Here is an 18,986-nt window from a genome sequence, read left to right on the forward strand (position 1 = left end):
ACTAGCTCTTCTGAACCCCAGTCTATGACCCTTCAGCAGTCCTGTGTGCTCCACACTGTCTGTCCTAACTTGGCTCTGTGGTCAGGGTACTGTGATGAATGCAGCCAGCTGCTGGCTGTTCTGGCACCACAGTGGTCTCTGGTGGGTGAAAGGCGGAACTGCAGCACTTCTTGGGTAGAATGTATTTTCTGCAGGGAAAAAAATTGTGTGCCAGATATGAATTCTGCATGTGTGCAGTGGTGCAGAATTTCCCCAGAAGTAAGTTGTCCTGGTCAGTGGATACATAGGAATGCTGGGCAGTTATTGACCATAATTGCACTTTTTTCTCACTTATGCAATTTCCTCCACTGTGCGTGAGCGGATGAGACTACCATTTTACTAAAAACTGTACAGTAGGTAGTCCCCAGTCAGAGTGCTCGGATGGTCTTTCAGTAACTAGGGTTTATGAATATCCCTCCACTTTGATTGGAACTATCCTTAGAACTCCCTGTTTAACTGCCCAAAAACAGTTGGCTGATCCTGTCCCACTCCTACTAATCCCCTTCACTAGCCCAGATACCATTTATAATTTAAGTAAGAAGGAAATTATTTTTTGGAAGGGGAACTAAGGAGAAAATAGTGGAGGAAATGGGTGCTGAGTGGGGAGAGAGTCAAAAGATGACAGCCAGTGGGGCATATGGATGGGGCTTTTTGAGGTGACTGGGCAACAAAATGGGAGATGAAATTCAATGTTGATAAATGCAAAGAAATGCACATTGGAAAGCATAATCCCAACTATACATATAAAATGATGGGATCTAAATTAGCTGTTACAACTCGAGAGAGAACTTGGAGTCATTATGGCTAGTTCTCTGAAAAAGTCCACTCAATGTGCAGCGGCAGTCAAAAAAGTGAACAGAATGTTGGGAACCATTAGGAAAGGGCTGCATAATAAAACAGAAAATATCATATTGCCTCTGAAGAAATCCATGGTACACCTGCATCTTGAATACTGTGTGCAGATGTGGTCTCCCCCATTTCAAAAAAGATATATTGGAATGGGAAAAGGTTCAGAAAAGGACAACAAAAATTATTAGGGATATGGAACGGCTTCTGTATGAAGAGACATTAGAAAGACTGGGACTCTTCAGCTTGGAAGAGAGATGACTAAGGGGGGATATAATAGAGGTCTATAAAATCATGACTGGTGTGGAGAAAGTAAATAAGGAAGTGTTATTTAGTTCTTCTCATAACACAAGAACTAGGGGTTACCAAATTAAATTAATAGGCAGCAGGTTTAAAACAAACAAAAGGAAGTATTTTTTCATGCAACGCACTGTCAACCTGTGGAACTCCTTGCCAGAGGATGTTGTGAAGGCCAAGACTATAACAGGGTTCAAAAAAGAGCTAGATAGATTCATGGAGGATAGGTTCATCAGTGGCTATTAGTCAGGATGGATAGGGATGGTGTCCCTAGCCTCAGTTTGCCAGAAGTTAGGAATGGGCGACTGGATGGATCACTTGATGATTTACCTGTTCTGTTCATTCCCTCTGGGGCATCTGGCATTGGCCACTGTCGGAAGACAGGATACTGGGCTAGATGGACCTTTGGTCTGACCCAGTATGGCCATTCTTATGTTCTTATTTTCTTAATATTCTATTAGAGAATTCTGTAGACGTAGAATAGTCTATATTGAGAATGTAGGGGTGAAATTCACCCCAACTTCATAAAACCTAAGTATTCAGTTTCTATTCAGATAAGTGCAGAGGTTACATTAATTCCTTCAATCCAGGGTCAGGGGCTGCTGCTACTCTGGATTCTGGGCTGAAATAGTAGCTCCAGCCCCTCCACATTGATTGCGCAGGATACTGTGTCCGCTGGATCTGCAAACACTCCCCTGGCTAACTGCAGGGTGTAAGTAGTAGTGTGGAAGACTATCATCAGACTTTCACACCAGGGATGAATGTTACTTCATCCCTAGTGCAGATCTATAGCTGTCTGGCAGTTGTACTTGCTTAAGGGAGATAATGCATATTGAAACCAGGCCTTTGTGAGGCTTTTCCTTTACCTGAATGTTTCCTCCCTGTTTTTGCCTGACTTCTGGGTAATGTTTGCATTGCAATAATTAATGAGTCTGGAAACATTTGCTATAAACATCCATTTTCAGTGTTTTCTACTCATTAATAAATATTTGCTTTCAGGTTGAAACTTAGATCTCTGCAAAACTTTTTCATGCAGCACTTAGCTGTTTTGGTTTGTTTGTTAATGGCTTAAGAGAGCAATGTAATTATGTGGGTCATGTTCATCATAGTAGAAGTTTTAAAGGCCATGATATTTCTTATGAATGACAATGTTTACTTCAGTGGGAGTCTGGTGAGGATAAGGTTTTGTAAATTATTTTAAAGATTGCAGGTAGCTGAGAGGTGGTTAATGAACATTGAAACAATACCACGCATGACAGCTGAATAAACATACAGTTCTGATTTGCTGGCAGGTTTAGGCAACTATCCTGACTATTTTTTTTTAAACAAAAAACATATTTTATCATCTTGGGTTTAAGGAATCAATCTCTTCGTGTTTTGGTATGGAGCTTTCCCTGTTGCCCTTTCAGTTGCAGCAGTAAAGATTTATCATTTGTTAGAAACAATGCAAAATGGTGATGCTGGGGGTTTTAAAAAATTGAATTCTGCTACTTGATCTCCATTATTTTTGCTCACTGAGCCCTGGTCTACACTATGAGTTTAGGTCGAATTTAGCAGCGTTAGATCAATTTAACCCTGCACCTGTCCACACGACGAAGCCATTTTTTTCGACTTAAAGGGCTCTTAAAATCGATTTCTGTACTGCTCTCCCGACAAGGGAATTAGCACTGAAATCGATCCTGCATGGTCGAATTTGGGGTAGTGTGGTCGCGATTTGACGGTATTGGCTTCTGGGAGCTATCCCAGAGTGCTTCATTGAGACCGCTCTGGATAGCGCTCTCAACTTAGATGCACTGGTGAGGTAGACAGGAAAAGGCCCGCAAACTTTTGAATCTCATTTCCTGTTTGGCCAGCATGGCAAGCTGCAGGTGAGTGCAGATCTCATCAGCACAGGTGACCATGATGGAGTCCCAGAATCGCAAAAGCGCTCCAGCATGGACCGAATGGGAGGTACGGGATCTGATCGCTGTATGGGGAGACGAATCCATGCTATCAGAACTCGGTTCCAAAAAGTGAAAAGCCCAAACATTTGAAAAAATCTCCAAGGGCATGAAGGACAGAGGCTATAATATGGACCCACAGCAGTGCCACGTGAAACTTAAGGAACTCAGGCAAGCCTACCAAAAAACCAGAGAGGCAAACGGCTGCTCGGGATCATAGCCCAAGACATGCCACTTCTATGAGGAGCTGCATGCCATTCTAGGGGTGCAGCCACCACTACCCCTCCCCTGTGCTTTAACTCCGTCAGTGGATTATCATGCAACAGGGGTGCACATTTTGGGGATGAGGAGGAGGATGATAGCGCACAGCAAGCAAGTGGAGAAACCGTTTTCCCCGAGAGCCAGGAACTGTTTCTCACCCTGGACCTTGAGCCAGAACCCCCCCAAACCCACCCAAGGAGCTCCTGAACCCGTCAGGCAGAGAAGGGACCTCTGGTGAGTGTACCTTTGTAAATATAATACATGGTTTAAAAGCAAGCATGTTTAATGATTAATTTGCCCTGAAGACTTGGGATGCGTTTGCGGCCAGTACAAGTACTGGAAAAGTCTGTTAATGTGTCTGGGGATGGAGCGGAAATCCTCCAGGGACATCTCTATAAAGCTCTCCTGGGTGGTCACTCCTCATGGTCACCTGTTTGAAATAGGTTAATTTTATTAAGGGCACAGTCAGAGGTGGCCGTTCCTGCTGGGCTGCGTGCCTGTGGCTGAACAGAAATCTTCCCCGCTCTTAGCCACGCGGTGCGGGAGGGGTGAAGTGATCATCCCAGAGAATTGGGAGGGTGTGTGGGGGTTAGTTGGGTTTGTGCTGCACGTTAACCCAAAAACTGCAGCCCCTCCTTTTAAATTGCCAACCCATTTTAAATGGCCAACGCAATGGCTGCTTGGTATGGGAAATAAGGGCGCTGCTGTTTGAAATCATTCCCACATGTTATGAAGGTTAAAGAAGCCAAAAGATTGTGGCTTACCATGGCTGCCTGCAAGCCGAATTCTGTTGCCCAGCCCTGCATGTGTAATCTCTCACGCCAAACTGGCAGACCCTCAATATAAGAGGCAAAATGCGACCTTGTACCGAAAGAACATGTGCTATGTAATGTTAACAGCAAGGTTCACCCTGAAAGAGTCTACCCATTGTTCTCTAAAATGTGTCTTTTTAACTACTACTCTCCCTTTTTTTCCCTCCCGCAGCTGCAAATGTGTCAACGCTCACACTATCATCTCCTTCCCAGAGGATAGGGAACATCAGAAGGCAAAAAAACCCGCACTTGTGCTGAAATGTTCTCTGAGCTCATGCAGTCCTCCCACACTGAAAGATACCAGGAGAATGCGTGGAGGGAAGCAATGGCAGAGTCCAGGAAAGCACAATATGAACGCGATGATAGGTGGCATCAGCTTGCTGACAGAAGGCAGGAGTCAGTGCTCAGGCTGCTGGAGGATCAAACTGATATGCTCCGGCGTATGGTTTGAGCTGCAGGAAAGGCAGGAGCACAGACTGCCACTACAGCCCCTGTGTAACCAACTGCCCTCCTCCTCAAGTTCCATAGCCTCCTTACCCAGACGCCCAAGAACACAGTGGGGGGGCCTCCGGGCACCCAAGCACTCCACCCCAGAGGATTGCCCAAGCAACAGAAAGCTGGCATTCAATAAGTTTTAAAGTGCAGTGTGGCGTTGTCCTTCCCTCCTCCCCAACCCCACCCAGTGCTTCCCTCCTCCCCCACCCCTCCTGGGCTACCTTGGCAGTTATCCCCCTATTTGTGTGATTAATTAATAAAGAATGCATGAATTTGAAACAACAATGACTTTATTGCCTCTGCAAGCAGTGATCGAAGGCAGGAGGGGAGGGTGGTTGGCTTACAGGGAAGTAGAGTGAACCAAGCGGGGGGGAGGGCTCATCAAGGAGAAACAAACAGAACTTTCACACCGTAGCCTGGCCAGTCATGAAACTGGTTTTCAAAGCTTCTCTGATGGGCACCACACCCTCCTGTACTCTTCTAACTGCCCTGGTGTCTGGCTGCTCATAATCAGCAGCCAGGCGATTTGCCTCAACCTCCCACCCCGCCATAAACGTCTCCCCCTACTCTCACAGATATTGTGGAGCACACAGCAAGCAGTAATAACAGTGGGAATATTGGTTTCGCTGAGGTCTAAGCGAGTCAGTAAACTGCGCCAGCGCGCCTTTAAATGTCCAAATGCACATTCTACCACCATTCTGCACTTGCTCAGCCTGTAGTTTAACAGCTCCTGACTACTGTCCAGGCTGCCTGTGTATGGCTTCATGAGCCATGGCATTAAGGGGTAGGCTGGGTCTCCAAGGATAACTATAGGCATTTCAACGTCCCCAACAGCTATTTTCTGATCTGGGAATAAAGTCCCTTCCTGCAGCTTTTGAAACAGACCAGAGTTCCTGAAGATGCCAGCGTCATGTACTTTTCCCGGCCATCCCACGTTGATGTTGGTGAAACATCCCTTGTGATCCACCAGTGCTTGCAGCACCATTGAAAAGTACCCCTTTCGGTTTATGTACTCGCTGCCTTGGTGGTCCGGTGCCAAGATGGGGATATGGGTTCCGTCTATGGCCCCACCACAGTTAGGGAATCCCATTGCAGCAAAGCCATCCACTATAACCTGCACATTTGACAGAGTCACTACCCTTGATAGCAGCAGCTCAGTGATTGCGTTGGCTACTTGGATTACAGCAGCCCCCACAGTAGATTTGGCCACTCCAAATTGATTCCCGACTGACTGGTAGCTGTCTGGCATTGCAAGCTTCCAGAGGGCTATCGCCACTCACTTGTGAACTGTGCTCTCATCTTGGTATTCTTGTGCTTCAGGGCAGGGGAAAGCAAGTCACAAAGTTCCATGAAAGTGCCCTTACGCATGCGAAAGTTTCGCAGCCACTGGGAATCGTCCCAGACCCGCAGCACTATGCAGTCCCACCAGTCTGTGCTTGTTTCCTGGGCCCAGAATCGGCGTTCCGCGCATTGAACCTGCCCCGTTACCACCATGATGTCCAATTGCCGGGGCCCGTACTTTGAGAGACATCTGTGTCCATGTCCTCATTACTCTCGTCACCACGCTGCTGTCGCCTCCTCACCTGCTTTTGCAGGTTCTGGTCCAGCATATACTGCTGGATAACGTGCGTGGTGTTTTACAACGTTCATAACTGCCACGGTGATCTGAGCCGGCTCCATGCTTGCCATGGTATGGCATCTGCAGGAGAGCAGAGTGGCAGTGGAAGTGGCAGGTGGATGACTATGCTGGCAGCAATATGGTGCCCGCACGGAAAAAGGCGCGAAACTATTGTTGGCTGTTGCTTTCACGGGAGGGTGGGAGGGGGGAGCAGGGTGTAGGCTGGCAGCAGACGGTGCAGTATGACTGCTAGCCATCATTGTCTCCTGGGTGCTCACCAGCTTACGGAGCAATAGAACTGTAGCCGTCATCGTTTCCAGGCAGACTGAATCTCCATGAGACGAAACTTAAGAAGAGAATGAACTGGAGTCACTCCCATTTATGTCCAGGTGCCCCTGACAGACCTCACTGAGGTCTGCCAGGAACACAGATGTCTGCCTAGGTGCCCCGACCGACCTCACTGAGATTGGCCAAGAGCACCCAGGAGACGACGATGATGGCTACCAGTCGTACTGCACCGTCTGCTGCCACAAGGCAATGAGCTGCTGCTGTGTAGCAATGCAGTGGGGGGAGGGATAGCTCAGTGGTTTGAGCATTGGCCTGCTAAACCCAGGGTTGTGAGTTCAATCCTTGAGGGGGCCATTTGGGATCTGGGGCAAAAATTGGGGATTCGTCCTGCTTTGAGCAGGGGGTTGGACTAGATGACCTCCTGAGGTCCCTTCCAATCCTGGTATTCTATGATTCTACCACGTCTGCCAGCACCCAGGACACGTATGGTGACGGTGTGCTGAGCGGGTTCCATGCTTGCCGTGGTATAACCCAGGAAAAAAGGTGGGAAACGATTGTCTGCCGTTGCTTTCACGGGGGGCGGGGCCTGACAACATATACCCAGAACCACCCTCGACAATGTTTTTGCCCTAGCAGGCATTGGGATCTCAACCGAGAATTCCAATGGGTGGCGGAGACTGTGGGATAGCTATCCACAGTGCAACGCTCTGGAAGTCGACACTAGCCTCGGTACTGTGGACGCACTCCGCCGACTTAATGGTCTTAAGTGGGGAAACACACAGTCGACTGTATAAAATTGATTTCTAAAAAATCGACTTCTATAAATTGGACCTAGTTTTGTAGTTTAGACATACCCTGAGTTTGGTGTGTGAAATAGATGCTTATTTTTGTGCTAGAAGAAGATTATATTAAAACATATTTTTATTTAGTTATGAAAATGATAGCTTCAGAAACCATTTTTAACTTCCATAAATAAAATACGATGCTCCTCTTCTAGCTCCTGATCTTGGAAGGTGCAGAATGCCCTTAGCTTTACTGGACCAGACCCTTACAGAACGCTTTCCTGGGAGACAATTCTCTTCCTGTATTTGTCTGGTTAAACAAAAGTGGCACTGAGTGGCATGATTGATATGTGGTTTTCCTTTTGTATCTGCCTCATTAGGTTTGTGTGTCTGAAAAGTTCTGAAATGAAAACTTATATTTTTTTAAAGTAGCTGACAAGTAAAATTCATACATATCAGTAACATGTACTGACCTCCACAGCTAAGCAAGATAATGCGTACTCAGCACACAAACAACTAACTCATGTCACTGTACTTTAAATCCAAAAGTTGGTCACTGAAAATATTGTTCTTTTTCAGAATGTCATACCCAGGCTATCCCCCTTCAGGCTATTCTGCTTTCCCTGGATATCCCGTAAGTATGGCCTGTTTTTTAAATGCCTTGTACTTGCAGTATAGGCCACACCCTTGTGACTTTCTCTTCTGTCATGTCATGTGCTGGGGGAATATTAGTCATTACTTTCATGCAGGATATTTTTAGATTTACAGTCTCTGGCATCATCCCTCAAGATGTTCATGAGCTTGGGTCCAGATAGTCTAATGCAGTAAAGAATTATTTCCTCTCCACGTGAGGAAAAAAAGCATGCTCCTGTAATGGGCATTCAGGGCATTTCATGGTCTCCTAAGAGACAGTTCTTTTGTTATTTGGTAGGCTGAGAGAAGCTTGGCTCAGTTTTGGTGATTTTTTTTGTTTTGTTTTGTAACTTGTCGATTCTCTTGATTTTCTTTGTTTTCCTGGATAGTCCTGTGCCTCTTGTCATGAGAACAGTGTTTATTCAGTAGTTTGGATCTACATTTGAATCCAAACTTTGTGACTCACTCCCCATGTGTGTAGAAGTTCAAGGATCTTCTGATCTGGGGTTTCGCTTCAGCCTATTATAAAGAAGATGTTTGAATCTAGATCAGTCATTGCTGGAGTTCACACATCTGGTCATGCTTCAGGTTCAGCTTTAATACCCTGTAGATCTGTGGCCTGATTTTTCAGAGTTGCTGAGTAAACTGTAGCTCCCATTAATTTCAGTGAGAGCCGTGGGTAATGAGCATCTTTGAAAATCTAGCTTCTTGCTTCTACACCGTGAGGACTTGTCTTTTGCTGCAGAGCAGTTTAGCTGATTTGTCTTGTCTTTTGGCTGTGGGACTATCATTCTCCTTGCAACTCATGAGTAGAATCATAGAATATCAGGGTTGGAAGGGACCTCAAGAGATCCTCTAGTCCAACCCCCTGCTCAAAGCAGGACCAATCCCCAATTTCTGCCCCAGATCCCGAACGGCCTCCTCAAGGATTGAACTCACAACCCTGGGTTTAGCAGGCCAATGCTCAAACCATTGAGCTATCCCTCCCCTCCCTCAGAAGATCTAAGATTCCACTGAATACTCCCGGGGGCATTCTGCGCCAAGATATTAAAAATTCTGCCACAATATTTTAAAATTCTGCAAAATTCTGTAAATTTTATTTGTCAAAATAACACTACATAATCACACCAGTTTCAATTATTTGGTAATTTATTTCAAAATACCTGTCAGCAAGTATGTCTGTAACAATACAGACACACACAAAAATTCCCCCAGGAGTAGAGAGTTAAAGAAACCACTATGAGAACCCACTTCCTGTTTCTCTGCACCCTCCCCCCCCAGCCAATACACCCAAACCCCCTCCTTCCCACAGCTCTGCCACAGCCCCCCCCCCCCCCCCCCCCGGCCCAGATACCTGCACCTTCTCCCCGCTGAGCCCAGCTGTGGCCCACTCCCCACCCCGCAGCTCAGATACCTGCACCCTCTCCCCCCTGAGCCCAGCTGCGGGGTCCCCAGTCATTAATACTACCATCAGCCTCTGTCTCGAGTTAAGAAGTGGAAGAGTAGCTGAATGCTTTTAGATCAAATCTGCATTTAACAAACAGAACCAAACTTTTTTCCCGGAGGTGCTGAGCACCAACATATGCTTAAAAAATCAGGCCCTGCTTTTTTAAGGAAAAATCTCTAACTGAGGGTTTATTGTAGGTAAACATTCATAGTATGAAAAGTTATGTTGGTGAGAACTACCCTTTAAAAGTACACAGCTTGAAATCTGGTCAAATTCAAAAAATGAATTAAAAGTATTTTCAGATACTACACCTGCCATTAAGCTTTCTGCCTTGTCTTGTCAATCACATTACATATATATAATATATATATATATTTTAAAGTGTGTTTTCTTTACCCACTTGAAGTGTGAAAGATTCATACGAACAGGGGAAACCGTGAAACTGACTATATCCAAAGTGCTGTCAAGATGGACAAATACAACAAATCTGAAAGAAGTGAAATACCTTTTCTCTACTCTTTCAGTTATAGTAATGTTAGGCATTTACTATAACAGTTTATTATATTATAACACAAAAAGTTTTCAGACAGAAGTGTGATTTTTTTTAAAGTGGATTTTGTCCCTTTAAAATAATAATAAATGGGAAATGGGAAATTCCTGATGACTTATATATGACATATAAGAAGTTGGACATCAATAACAAAAAAAAAAAAAAGAGGGTAAGAGAATGTTTGCAGTAGCATTTCCAACTTTACTGAAGAGTTTTTACCTAGCATTATTGCTAGACACATCACATTTACTCTACAAGTGCATACTATAAGTCGAATTTAGATTGTGAAAACACTTAGTTTGTAACATGTATTTTGATCAATAAAGATTTTCAGATAAATTTTGAATTTAAGTATCATTAATCATTACACTGATTTCAAAAGTTTTGTCACCATTCTTTAAAGCATAGCCCATGACAGCCTAGGATATGGAGATTATTAGTGCAGCCTTGAGTGTTATATGGTCTTCATTTCCAAAAAGCTTCAAAACAAACTTCAATACAGCAGAAGAGGATCAAAAACTAATCTAGAATCCTGTGGATGGATGAGCTGCACTGGAAAATTTAAGCTAGTTTGAGAACTGTAACATGATGAAAATGATTCATATGCAACAAACTCAAGTACTATGCATACAACACGGCTGCATTTATAATTTTTTCAGGGATCTGCTAATATATTCAGAATGTGTCCCAACAATTCTAGTGGCACCCTTTGTGCAGCTATAGTTAAGGGCTTTATTAGCCTTGTCTGTTAGAAACCTCTATTTTCATGAGCAAAAGTGCTGCACTGGATTCTGAAATGCTAAAGTTTCATCCCAGAAACACACTTGATTTCAGTATGTGAATAATTGGAATATCTTAATTAGAGTTTTAATGAAATATTGCAGCTTATTCGTTGGGGATTTATTGCTTTACTAGGTTTAAAATATTTTAAAATGTGAAATGATTGCTATTCTGCCTATAATGAGTTGTACTGTTAAGTGTTTTTTGGCTAGAAATTTACATTACAATTACTCCTAGGTGAGGTGTGTGGCCTCTGTATTGTCCCAACAGGCCCTGAAGTCAGGAAGTCATACTGACAGTGTTTTCCTAAAAAGAACAGGAGGACTTGTGGCACCTTAGAGACTAACCAATTTATTTGAGCATGAGCTTTCGTGAGCTACAGCTCACTTCATCAGTGAAGTGGGTTTTGCTGACTCTCTGAAGTAAATATAAGGCAGGTGGGAATGGCCTTCTGGGCAGGTAGAATCTAATGTGTGAGCTGAGCCGTCCAGAGATAGGAATCTTGGGAGCAGCCAAGCCTGAGAAGGTTTGAATAGAGTTTTGTTGTATTGTTAATTTCTGTTAATAAAACCAAATCCCAGGAAGTGGGTGAGTATGAATTGTACACAATGTGTGGGCTGTATTTGCAGAGCTGTTTGGGAGTGGCACCTGCCCAGAACTGATTTACAGTGAACCAATTTGATTTATATAGTCATGAACTATAGTTTCAGGAGCTCTTGGATTGCATATTTCTGAGATCTCATGTATGGCTATTAATCCATAGGAACTTTTCCCTCAGAGACCCTAGTCAATTTTGAATGTGCTTGTTTCAAGACCTGTGTTTCATTTATTGCTCGTCTTGCTATTAGAGTGTTAACGGTCAGGCTCACACTTGACAAGGCAAATACATTTTGATGTCTCCATATCAGTACTGTTTTTTTTAACCCAGTAACAATAGTTAAAGCAAGTTCATCGGTGCAGATTTTTTAATTTCTCTTCTTTGTTAAGGGTTAAGTCAGACTTTATTGTTAATTAAGTTGTGCATACTTTGGTACCTAGAGAAAGAGTCTTTATTCCCTTGTCTGCCTCTAGCAGATACACAAATATTCTCTCCATTATCTGTTTTCAGCCTACAGGACAAGAGTCTGTTTATCCACCTGCTGGTCAATACCCCTATCCTGCTGTGCCTGGAGGCTTCCCTCCTGTGGGAGGTGGTGCATATTCTGCAGCGCCACCGAGTGGTGGGTTCCCAGGAGCTGCAGGATACCCTGTGTCTGGAGGCTACCCTGGAGCTCCCCAACCTGGGGGGGGCTACCCTGGAGCTCCCCAACCTGGGGGGATGCCATCTTATCCCGGAGGTAATATTCAAGAACACTGTTCACAGGTTAATTCCATCATAATCAGTCCCTGTATTTGGTTCAGAAAATACAAAAAAGTAAGCTTTGTGTAGTGGTTATTGCAGGGGACTGGCACTCAGAGCTTGGTTCTGTGGAGTAGGCAATATTAATATTACAATAGCACCCAAGGGCCCAGGTGCTGGGCACTATACAGACATGGAAAGAAGTGACCAGTGTCCTGAAGGGTTTACAGTTTAATGATACAAATGGACAAAAGGGTAGGGGATGGGAATACAAACAAATGAGTAGGTTTGGTTTGTTTTTAAGTGGGGTTAGAGGAAGGGAGTAGGAAGAGGAAAGAAGAGGAATAGAGTTTGTCACCAGTCCAGTCACGATCAGCAAGCTGGTTTTTGTTGGCAGCAGGGCAGAGGTGGAACTTTGTGGGAACAGGAGAATAGGGAGGGCAGGTGTGGGGAGGGGGAGAGGGAGAGAGTGAGTGTGAGTGTTTGTGCTCAAGGAGAAAAGGCAGAAGAGAGCTGTGGAGGGAGCCAAAGAGCAACTGCTAGAGAGCATGGTTAGGTGAGAACATTCAAAGGGGAAAAATCAGAAAATTAATTGAAGCCAGTTCCTGATAGAAACCAGGTACAATAGAAAACCAAAGTACCGGAAGCACATGAAGGTCTTTCAGCTGTCGGTTCCGGTGGTCTGTCCCTGGAACTGACTCTGAAATGCAGCCTACATAGTAGCTCCAGTATTTCCATTTATGTCACTGACGTGTTGTGTGACCATGGTCAAATTGCTTAATCTCTTTGTGCCTCAGTTTCAGATAATGGGTAAGTAATTATTCTCTTGCTATTGAGTCTTATTTAATTAATAGCTATCAAATGCTTTATGCTCTAGTCAAAGGGAGTATATATATATGTATAATATTAGAATACATTTTTTCACAACTTTCATTAGGGAAAGGATTTTAGGGTTGTTGCTGTGGATTCAGAAGTTTTGTTAATTTTGATGGCAAGGCTCTAAACACTGAATGTACGTTATTATTCACGCCTCTTTTCTACTTCAACCCCATTTAAAAAAAATAATTCTCATCTGCACTCGCTGTCAACTTGCATTGTATTCCTAGCACATGTGGTCTGGGTAAACATTTATCATTTCTTGTTTCCTGTTCTGCCTCGCCCCAGAGCCAAACTCTGACTTATCAGTTTTTGAATAACAGGCTTCTCAGGAAAGCCCTCTGTCCCCCCTCCCCCCACTAGTGTTATTGCTTCTGTCTGACAATTACCAGAGGTCAAACTGCAAGCTTTATGAAGTAAACATACATGTGTTTTCCCAAGTCTAACATTATTCCAATGGAAAAAAACAAATGTGTTTCTCAATACACTTCACCTAAATAAATCCAACCTGAAAGGTTCACAGACTTATTTCTGAAGGAGATGAAGGTAAATCAGAACTGTTATGATTATATACCACTTTTATTCCAATCCGGTATCTGAATTTATGAGGCATGGTAGTAGCTTTTCAAATCTTTGTATAAATTATTAGGATATTGTTGTTTGTGTCCAAAGATTTTTAGTTTCAGTTGCATTGCACAGCGTCCTACTCTGTTTTTATTATAAATCAACTAAAATTAGATGACCAAAAACTTCTATTTTTGACTTCTTTTTTCCCCTCTAGCTCCTACAGGTCCTGGGTTTGGTGTCCCCCCTAATGGATCTGGCTTTGGTGGTTATCCTCAACCTCCATCTCAAAGCTATGCGGGAGGTGGACCAGCACAAATACCAGGTAGGTAATGGGGGTGTGCGTGTGCCTGTGTGTGCGCATCCTAGTCAGGTACCAAAAAAGTCATATACCTAAGAGTTGCACCAAGGAATTCCAGGTTAAGAAACTGCAGTTATGCCCACAGCTCCCTCTTTTGTTCCTAGCTATTGCAGTTGGATGCTGTGTCAGTCCTTATGAAGGACAGACAATTCCTGATGATTTCTAAGACCAATGAATGACTGACAGGAGAACTCAAATCTAAATAAATACTACATATATCAGAAAAGGCACACTTCCTGTTGCTGTTTATTTTCATAGAGTGTTTGGGATGCTGTTGTGTCTTGATCCTCAAGGCCATTGATGAATTGTGAAAACCAGAATGCACTAGTGATCAGTGCCTCTATGGAGAGGCTTCTGCATAGCCAAGAGAAATATGTGCAGAGCTCAGCAGTGAGAGTAAATCTCTATACCCACACTGAATTAAGCACTTGGGAGTAGGGGGAAGTATAAAGGAAGGTAGGCTGGTACTTAAAGGCAACCCAGTGAATGCAAATGATGTGCGTCAAGGACATTTTAAGGATTTTCAGTTGCCAGCTAGGCAACTATCTCCTTAAATGCGCTTAAGAGCAGCACTTAGAAGAGACTGAGAATGGGGACACCTACGAGGGCATCTTAGTTCCTTTAAGAATTGCTTCACTAACTTTAATAGTGGTTAAGCCACTGTTAACACAACACGAGAATGTACGCCTGCCTACATATGAAAAATGAAATACACATGTAGTGTTTGGGTTTCCAATGCTTTCTAATGGAAAACCAGACTACTTTGGTTGTATTTTGCTTTAACAATTGTCAGTGTATCACTATTTATATTTAAGACATTTGTAAGTGATTTACTCTTCACTCTAGTCAGTTTAGTGATTAGAATATCTTTTATACTGAACTGTTGAGCTCCTTTTGAACACAGGTTGTTCCTTAGCTCTGAGTTTCCTGGCTTTTGTCATAGGGAGCAAGGGTTAGAAGGGAGAGAGTTCACTAGCTCCCACAGCACTAGTAAAATTGCTTAGCACTCTTGATGCTTTCTTACCAGCATGTGTACTGGAGCACTCCTGTGGCTTATTGGTATGAAGGGGTGCATCACAGAGACCCCCTGGGGACTGCCACCTGATGTGCTGAAACTACCTCTGAGCCTGTTTTCCCTCCCAGCTTGGGACTTCAGAACCCTGCTTTGTTGAGCCAGATACGCTAGTCTGCTGCAACACAGACCCGGGGTCTTACCCACACCCCCAAAGCTGCAGACTTAACTGAAAATGCTTAAGAGGTGCTCCTGTCTCTAGCACCCAGACACCCAGCTCCCAATGGGATTCAAACCCCAAATAAGTCTGTTTTACTCTGTATAAAGCTTATACAGGGTAAACTCAAATTGTCCACCCTCTATAACACTTCTGTGAAAGAAGCTTATTGGAACATCTCTGAGGGTGAGATTTTATAAATAATCAGTTTCTTACTGTATTAGGCTTAGACTTGTTTTGTTTTATTTTGCTTGATAACTTACTTTGCTCTGGCTGTTATTACTTGGAACCACTTAAATCCTACTTTTTATACTAAATAAAATCACTTTTTGCTTATTAATTAACCCAGAGTAAGTAATTAATACCTGGGGACTAAACAGCTGTGCTTATCTCTCTATCAGTGTTATAGAGGGTGGACAATTTATGAGTTTACCCTGTATAAGCTTTATACAGAGTAAAACAGATTTATTTGGGGTTTGGATCCCATTGGGAACTGGATGTCTGGGTGCTGGAGACAGGAGCACTTCTTAAGCTGTCTTCAGTTAAGTCTGCAGCTTTGGGGCCTGTGGTTCAGACCCTGGGTCTGTGTTGGAGCAGACTGGCGTATCTGGCTCAACAAGGCAGGGTTCTGGAGGCCCAAACTGTCAGAGAAAACTGACTCAGAGGTAGTCTCAGCACATCAGGTGACAGTCCCAAGGGGGTCTCTGTGACCGAACCCTTCACAATTGGCTATTGCTAGTCATTCTCGTGGGTTCCACAAGAGCTGCAGTTTGCTGAGTATCATAGGCAACTTCATATGTGAAAACGGAGATTATGTATGCAAAGTTGATAGATGTGTAAAGTGATGCATTATGCAATAAGATGATACATTATACTATATTAACTCTGTATTAAGAAATAATCTTTTTTTCTTTTTCTTTGTTTTAAAATTTTCCTTTAAGTGGGATACCCTGGTGGACAAGTACCTTCCCCAATGCCTAGTCGGGTATGTATTGTACTACTTTCATAATAAAACTGAGCAGTACATTACAGTTTTCATGGGGAAAATGACAGTTGTGTTTTGGGGATAGTAATGTAAAATACTGCCTCTTTACAATAGTTCTGGGTGGATGGGTGGTGGGCAGAGAAGGGGAGATGTTGGCAGTAATTCTGCAGACAATGTTATAGTCCGGTAATAGCCCTTTATGTGTTATGTACAACATGATATCAGAAGAACAGCTATGGGAGGATACAGTCCTGTATAGTCAAAGGCATTGAGTGGATAGGAACCATGTAAAGCAGATTCTCTTTGCAATCCTGAGTATTACTATGTTACCAAATACTGCAATATGTGTCTAATTCTATTTTTGAATAGCACATGCTTGACCTTCCCTTTGACTTGGGTATAAAGGTCCAATCTTGGTCAGTGTTGCCACTGACTTCACTGCAATGAGCATTTGAATGAAAGTTTTCAAAATGAATGGCTTCTTTTCATTTCCAGTTATAGACTGTGTCAAAATCAGTTATCACATCAGTTACTTGTAATCAGTTTAACTAATACACCTTTTGGGGAAAGTTTGGCTGGTATGAGAGGTATACATTTGTTCTACTATGTCAAACAGTCTTGGAAAAAGGCTAACTTCCCTTCAATGGAAAAACACTTCTTTGTTCATGGTTTTATCATTTTGCACTGCCAATAATACAATATAGCACAGCTGGGCAATTGAAATAATGTATAGTGTTACTATTATACACAATGCAGCGAAGGAAAAAACCTTGTTCAAAAGACAGTCTGAGATAGAGTCCTACAGCATCCACTGCCATAATACCAGGGGCGGGTAAAATGTATTTTGTTGCAGGCAGGATTGGGTGGGCAAAAAAAACCGATTGTGGTAATTTGTGGGAAAACAAAATGCAAGTTTAGCTACATCTGCTGTTTAAGTTGACCTTATTGTCGATCACTTAGTTTGAGCCTCTTCTTAAAATTTATTTCTATCAAAAACCAAGTGCTGTGAGCAGTTTTTCCATTAAGTATTTTTCAAAAAGCAATAATAATCCTGACATATAAATAATTGGAATGGTATGTTTCAAAGTTCTAAAAACGGTACTTAAGCAGTTTAAAAAAATGTCAGTGTTCATTTTAACTTACTTTTTATAGTAATTTAAAAAAATCTACACCTTTTAAGGTAAAACTGTGGTGCAATTTGCTTTGATGTTTTGTATGATAAACACAACAGTAGTTTGTCATAAATAGAATTTCAGCAATGTAAAGCAAGCTTTTCTTTTTAAAAAAATAAAGGTTTTAATACTTAAATTTATGTGAGGGGTAGAAAGAGATTTGATGCCTATTATAACAGGAGTTAAACAAATCTTTCTTAAACCATGTAAAAAAATACTCTCTCTATATAGATAGATAGATAGCATATTAACCGACCATATGTTTGTTTTAGTAGCATGGGGGAATTGGTCTCTCTTGCAGGATTTGTGGGTGGGAGCAGGATAAAAATGCAAGAAACAATGCGGGAGTGGGTGTGAGTAGATATTGTGGGATGGGACGGGAGTGGGATTAAAAATAATAGTCCCATGCAGGGCTCTAGTCTGGGAATTCAGATAAAATTTCACAGTCTCTTTATCATCCCAGCAATTTGGGTGCAACTTGAAAAGATGAGCATGAAGGGTAGTATTCATCTCCTAAACCTTGTTGTCTTTTAGCGCACAAGCCTGAAATAGGCACCCAAATGAACTCCAAGCCAGATTTTGACAGTAGCTGGCTTTTTGCAGTGGTACTTTTTGTCATTGATTAGTGAGCAAGCCATATCTGCCATCCCGGAGAGATGCCTGACCTTGAAACCAGAAGTGGCTTTTTGCCTTTAGCAAGTGACCACAATCAAACCCATGCTTTAACGCAATTTTAAAAACCTCTTTTCTAGTTCTTCTTATGCATTTGTACCAAGACCAAAGGTGTGCATGGTGTCTCGCAGAACAGATTGTTAGATAAAGTACCCGCCTCGAAGAATTTACAAACTAGATTATAAACATGACACAACAAATGAGAATGAGGATAATGGGGCAGCATGGTTGGACATGGTTACATACACAAGATTATTCAGTTGTCTGAATGGTAATATTTAAATATTTAAATATGGTAATATTTAAAACAGAAAAACAAAGCATTGGCAATTTAATGACCAGATTTATAATCTGATTGTAAATTCTGCACTATGCTAATATTTAATGAAGCTCTGAACAATAAGATTATAAACATTCATAGATTTAAGGCCAGAAGAAGAAACCCTTATGGACATCTCGTTTGACGTGTGTAACACTGGATACAGAATTTCATCCATTAATTCATGCATCAAGCCAATAGCTTGTGGTAGAGCTAGAACATAATTAGAAAGACATCCAATATAGATTTAAAGATTTCAAGTTATGGAATGCCACTACATCCCTTGGTAAGTTGTTCCAGTGATTAAGTACCTTAATTTAGAAATTTGCACTTTTGTCTCTCTTTAATTTATCTAGTTTCAGTTTCCCGTCATTGGTTCTTGTTATGCCTTTACTAGAGTAGAGTCCTCTTCTATCAGAATCTTTTCCCCATATAGGTACTTATAGAGGGTGATTGAGTCACCTCATAACTTTCTCTTTGAGAAGCTAAATAGATGGAGCTTCATATGTCTTTTATTGTAAGGCACATTATCCAGACCTCTAATTCTCGTCGCTCTTTTCTGAATCCTTTCCAGGTTTTCAACAGCCTTTGAAAATAAATCAAACAAAAGTATAGGAGTTACATCATAATGAATTTTTAACTGTATGTGAGGCTTTCACTGAGAATTTAGAGTAAACTATC

The 18,986-nt window shown here is 42.5% G+C and overlaps 1 protein-coding gene across 2 annotated transcripts in view; it reads left to right on the forward strand.

The window, feature by feature from the left end:
* The window catches only part of ANXA7 (annexin A7), a 57,049-nt gene that overhangs the window by 14,978 nt on the left and 23,085 nt on the right, over window positions 1-18,986 (forward strand). For both annotated transcript variants that reach the window (XM_077822672.1, XM_077822671.1), the window contains exons 2-5: window positions 7,958-8,012; window positions 11,897-12,125; window positions 13,785-13,892; window positions 16,099-16,142. In XM_077822672.1, coding sequence (XP_077678798.1) covers window positions 7,959-8,012; window positions 11,897-12,125; window positions 13,785-13,892; window positions 16,099-16,142 — 435 coding nt within the window. In that variant the 5' untranslated portion in view covers window position 7,958. The remainder of the gene's footprint in view (window positions 1-7,957; window positions 8,013-11,896; window positions 12,126-13,784; window positions 13,893-16,098; window positions 16,143-18,986) is intronic.

Source organism: Eretmochelys imbricata, chromosome 7, assembly GCF_965152235.1.
Source record: "Eretmochelys imbricata isolate rEreImb1 chromosome 7, rEreImb1.hap1, whole genome shotgun sequence".
Classification (NCBI taxonomy): domain Eukaryota; kingdom Metazoa; phylum Chordata; order Testudines; family Cheloniidae; genus Eretmochelys; species Eretmochelys imbricata.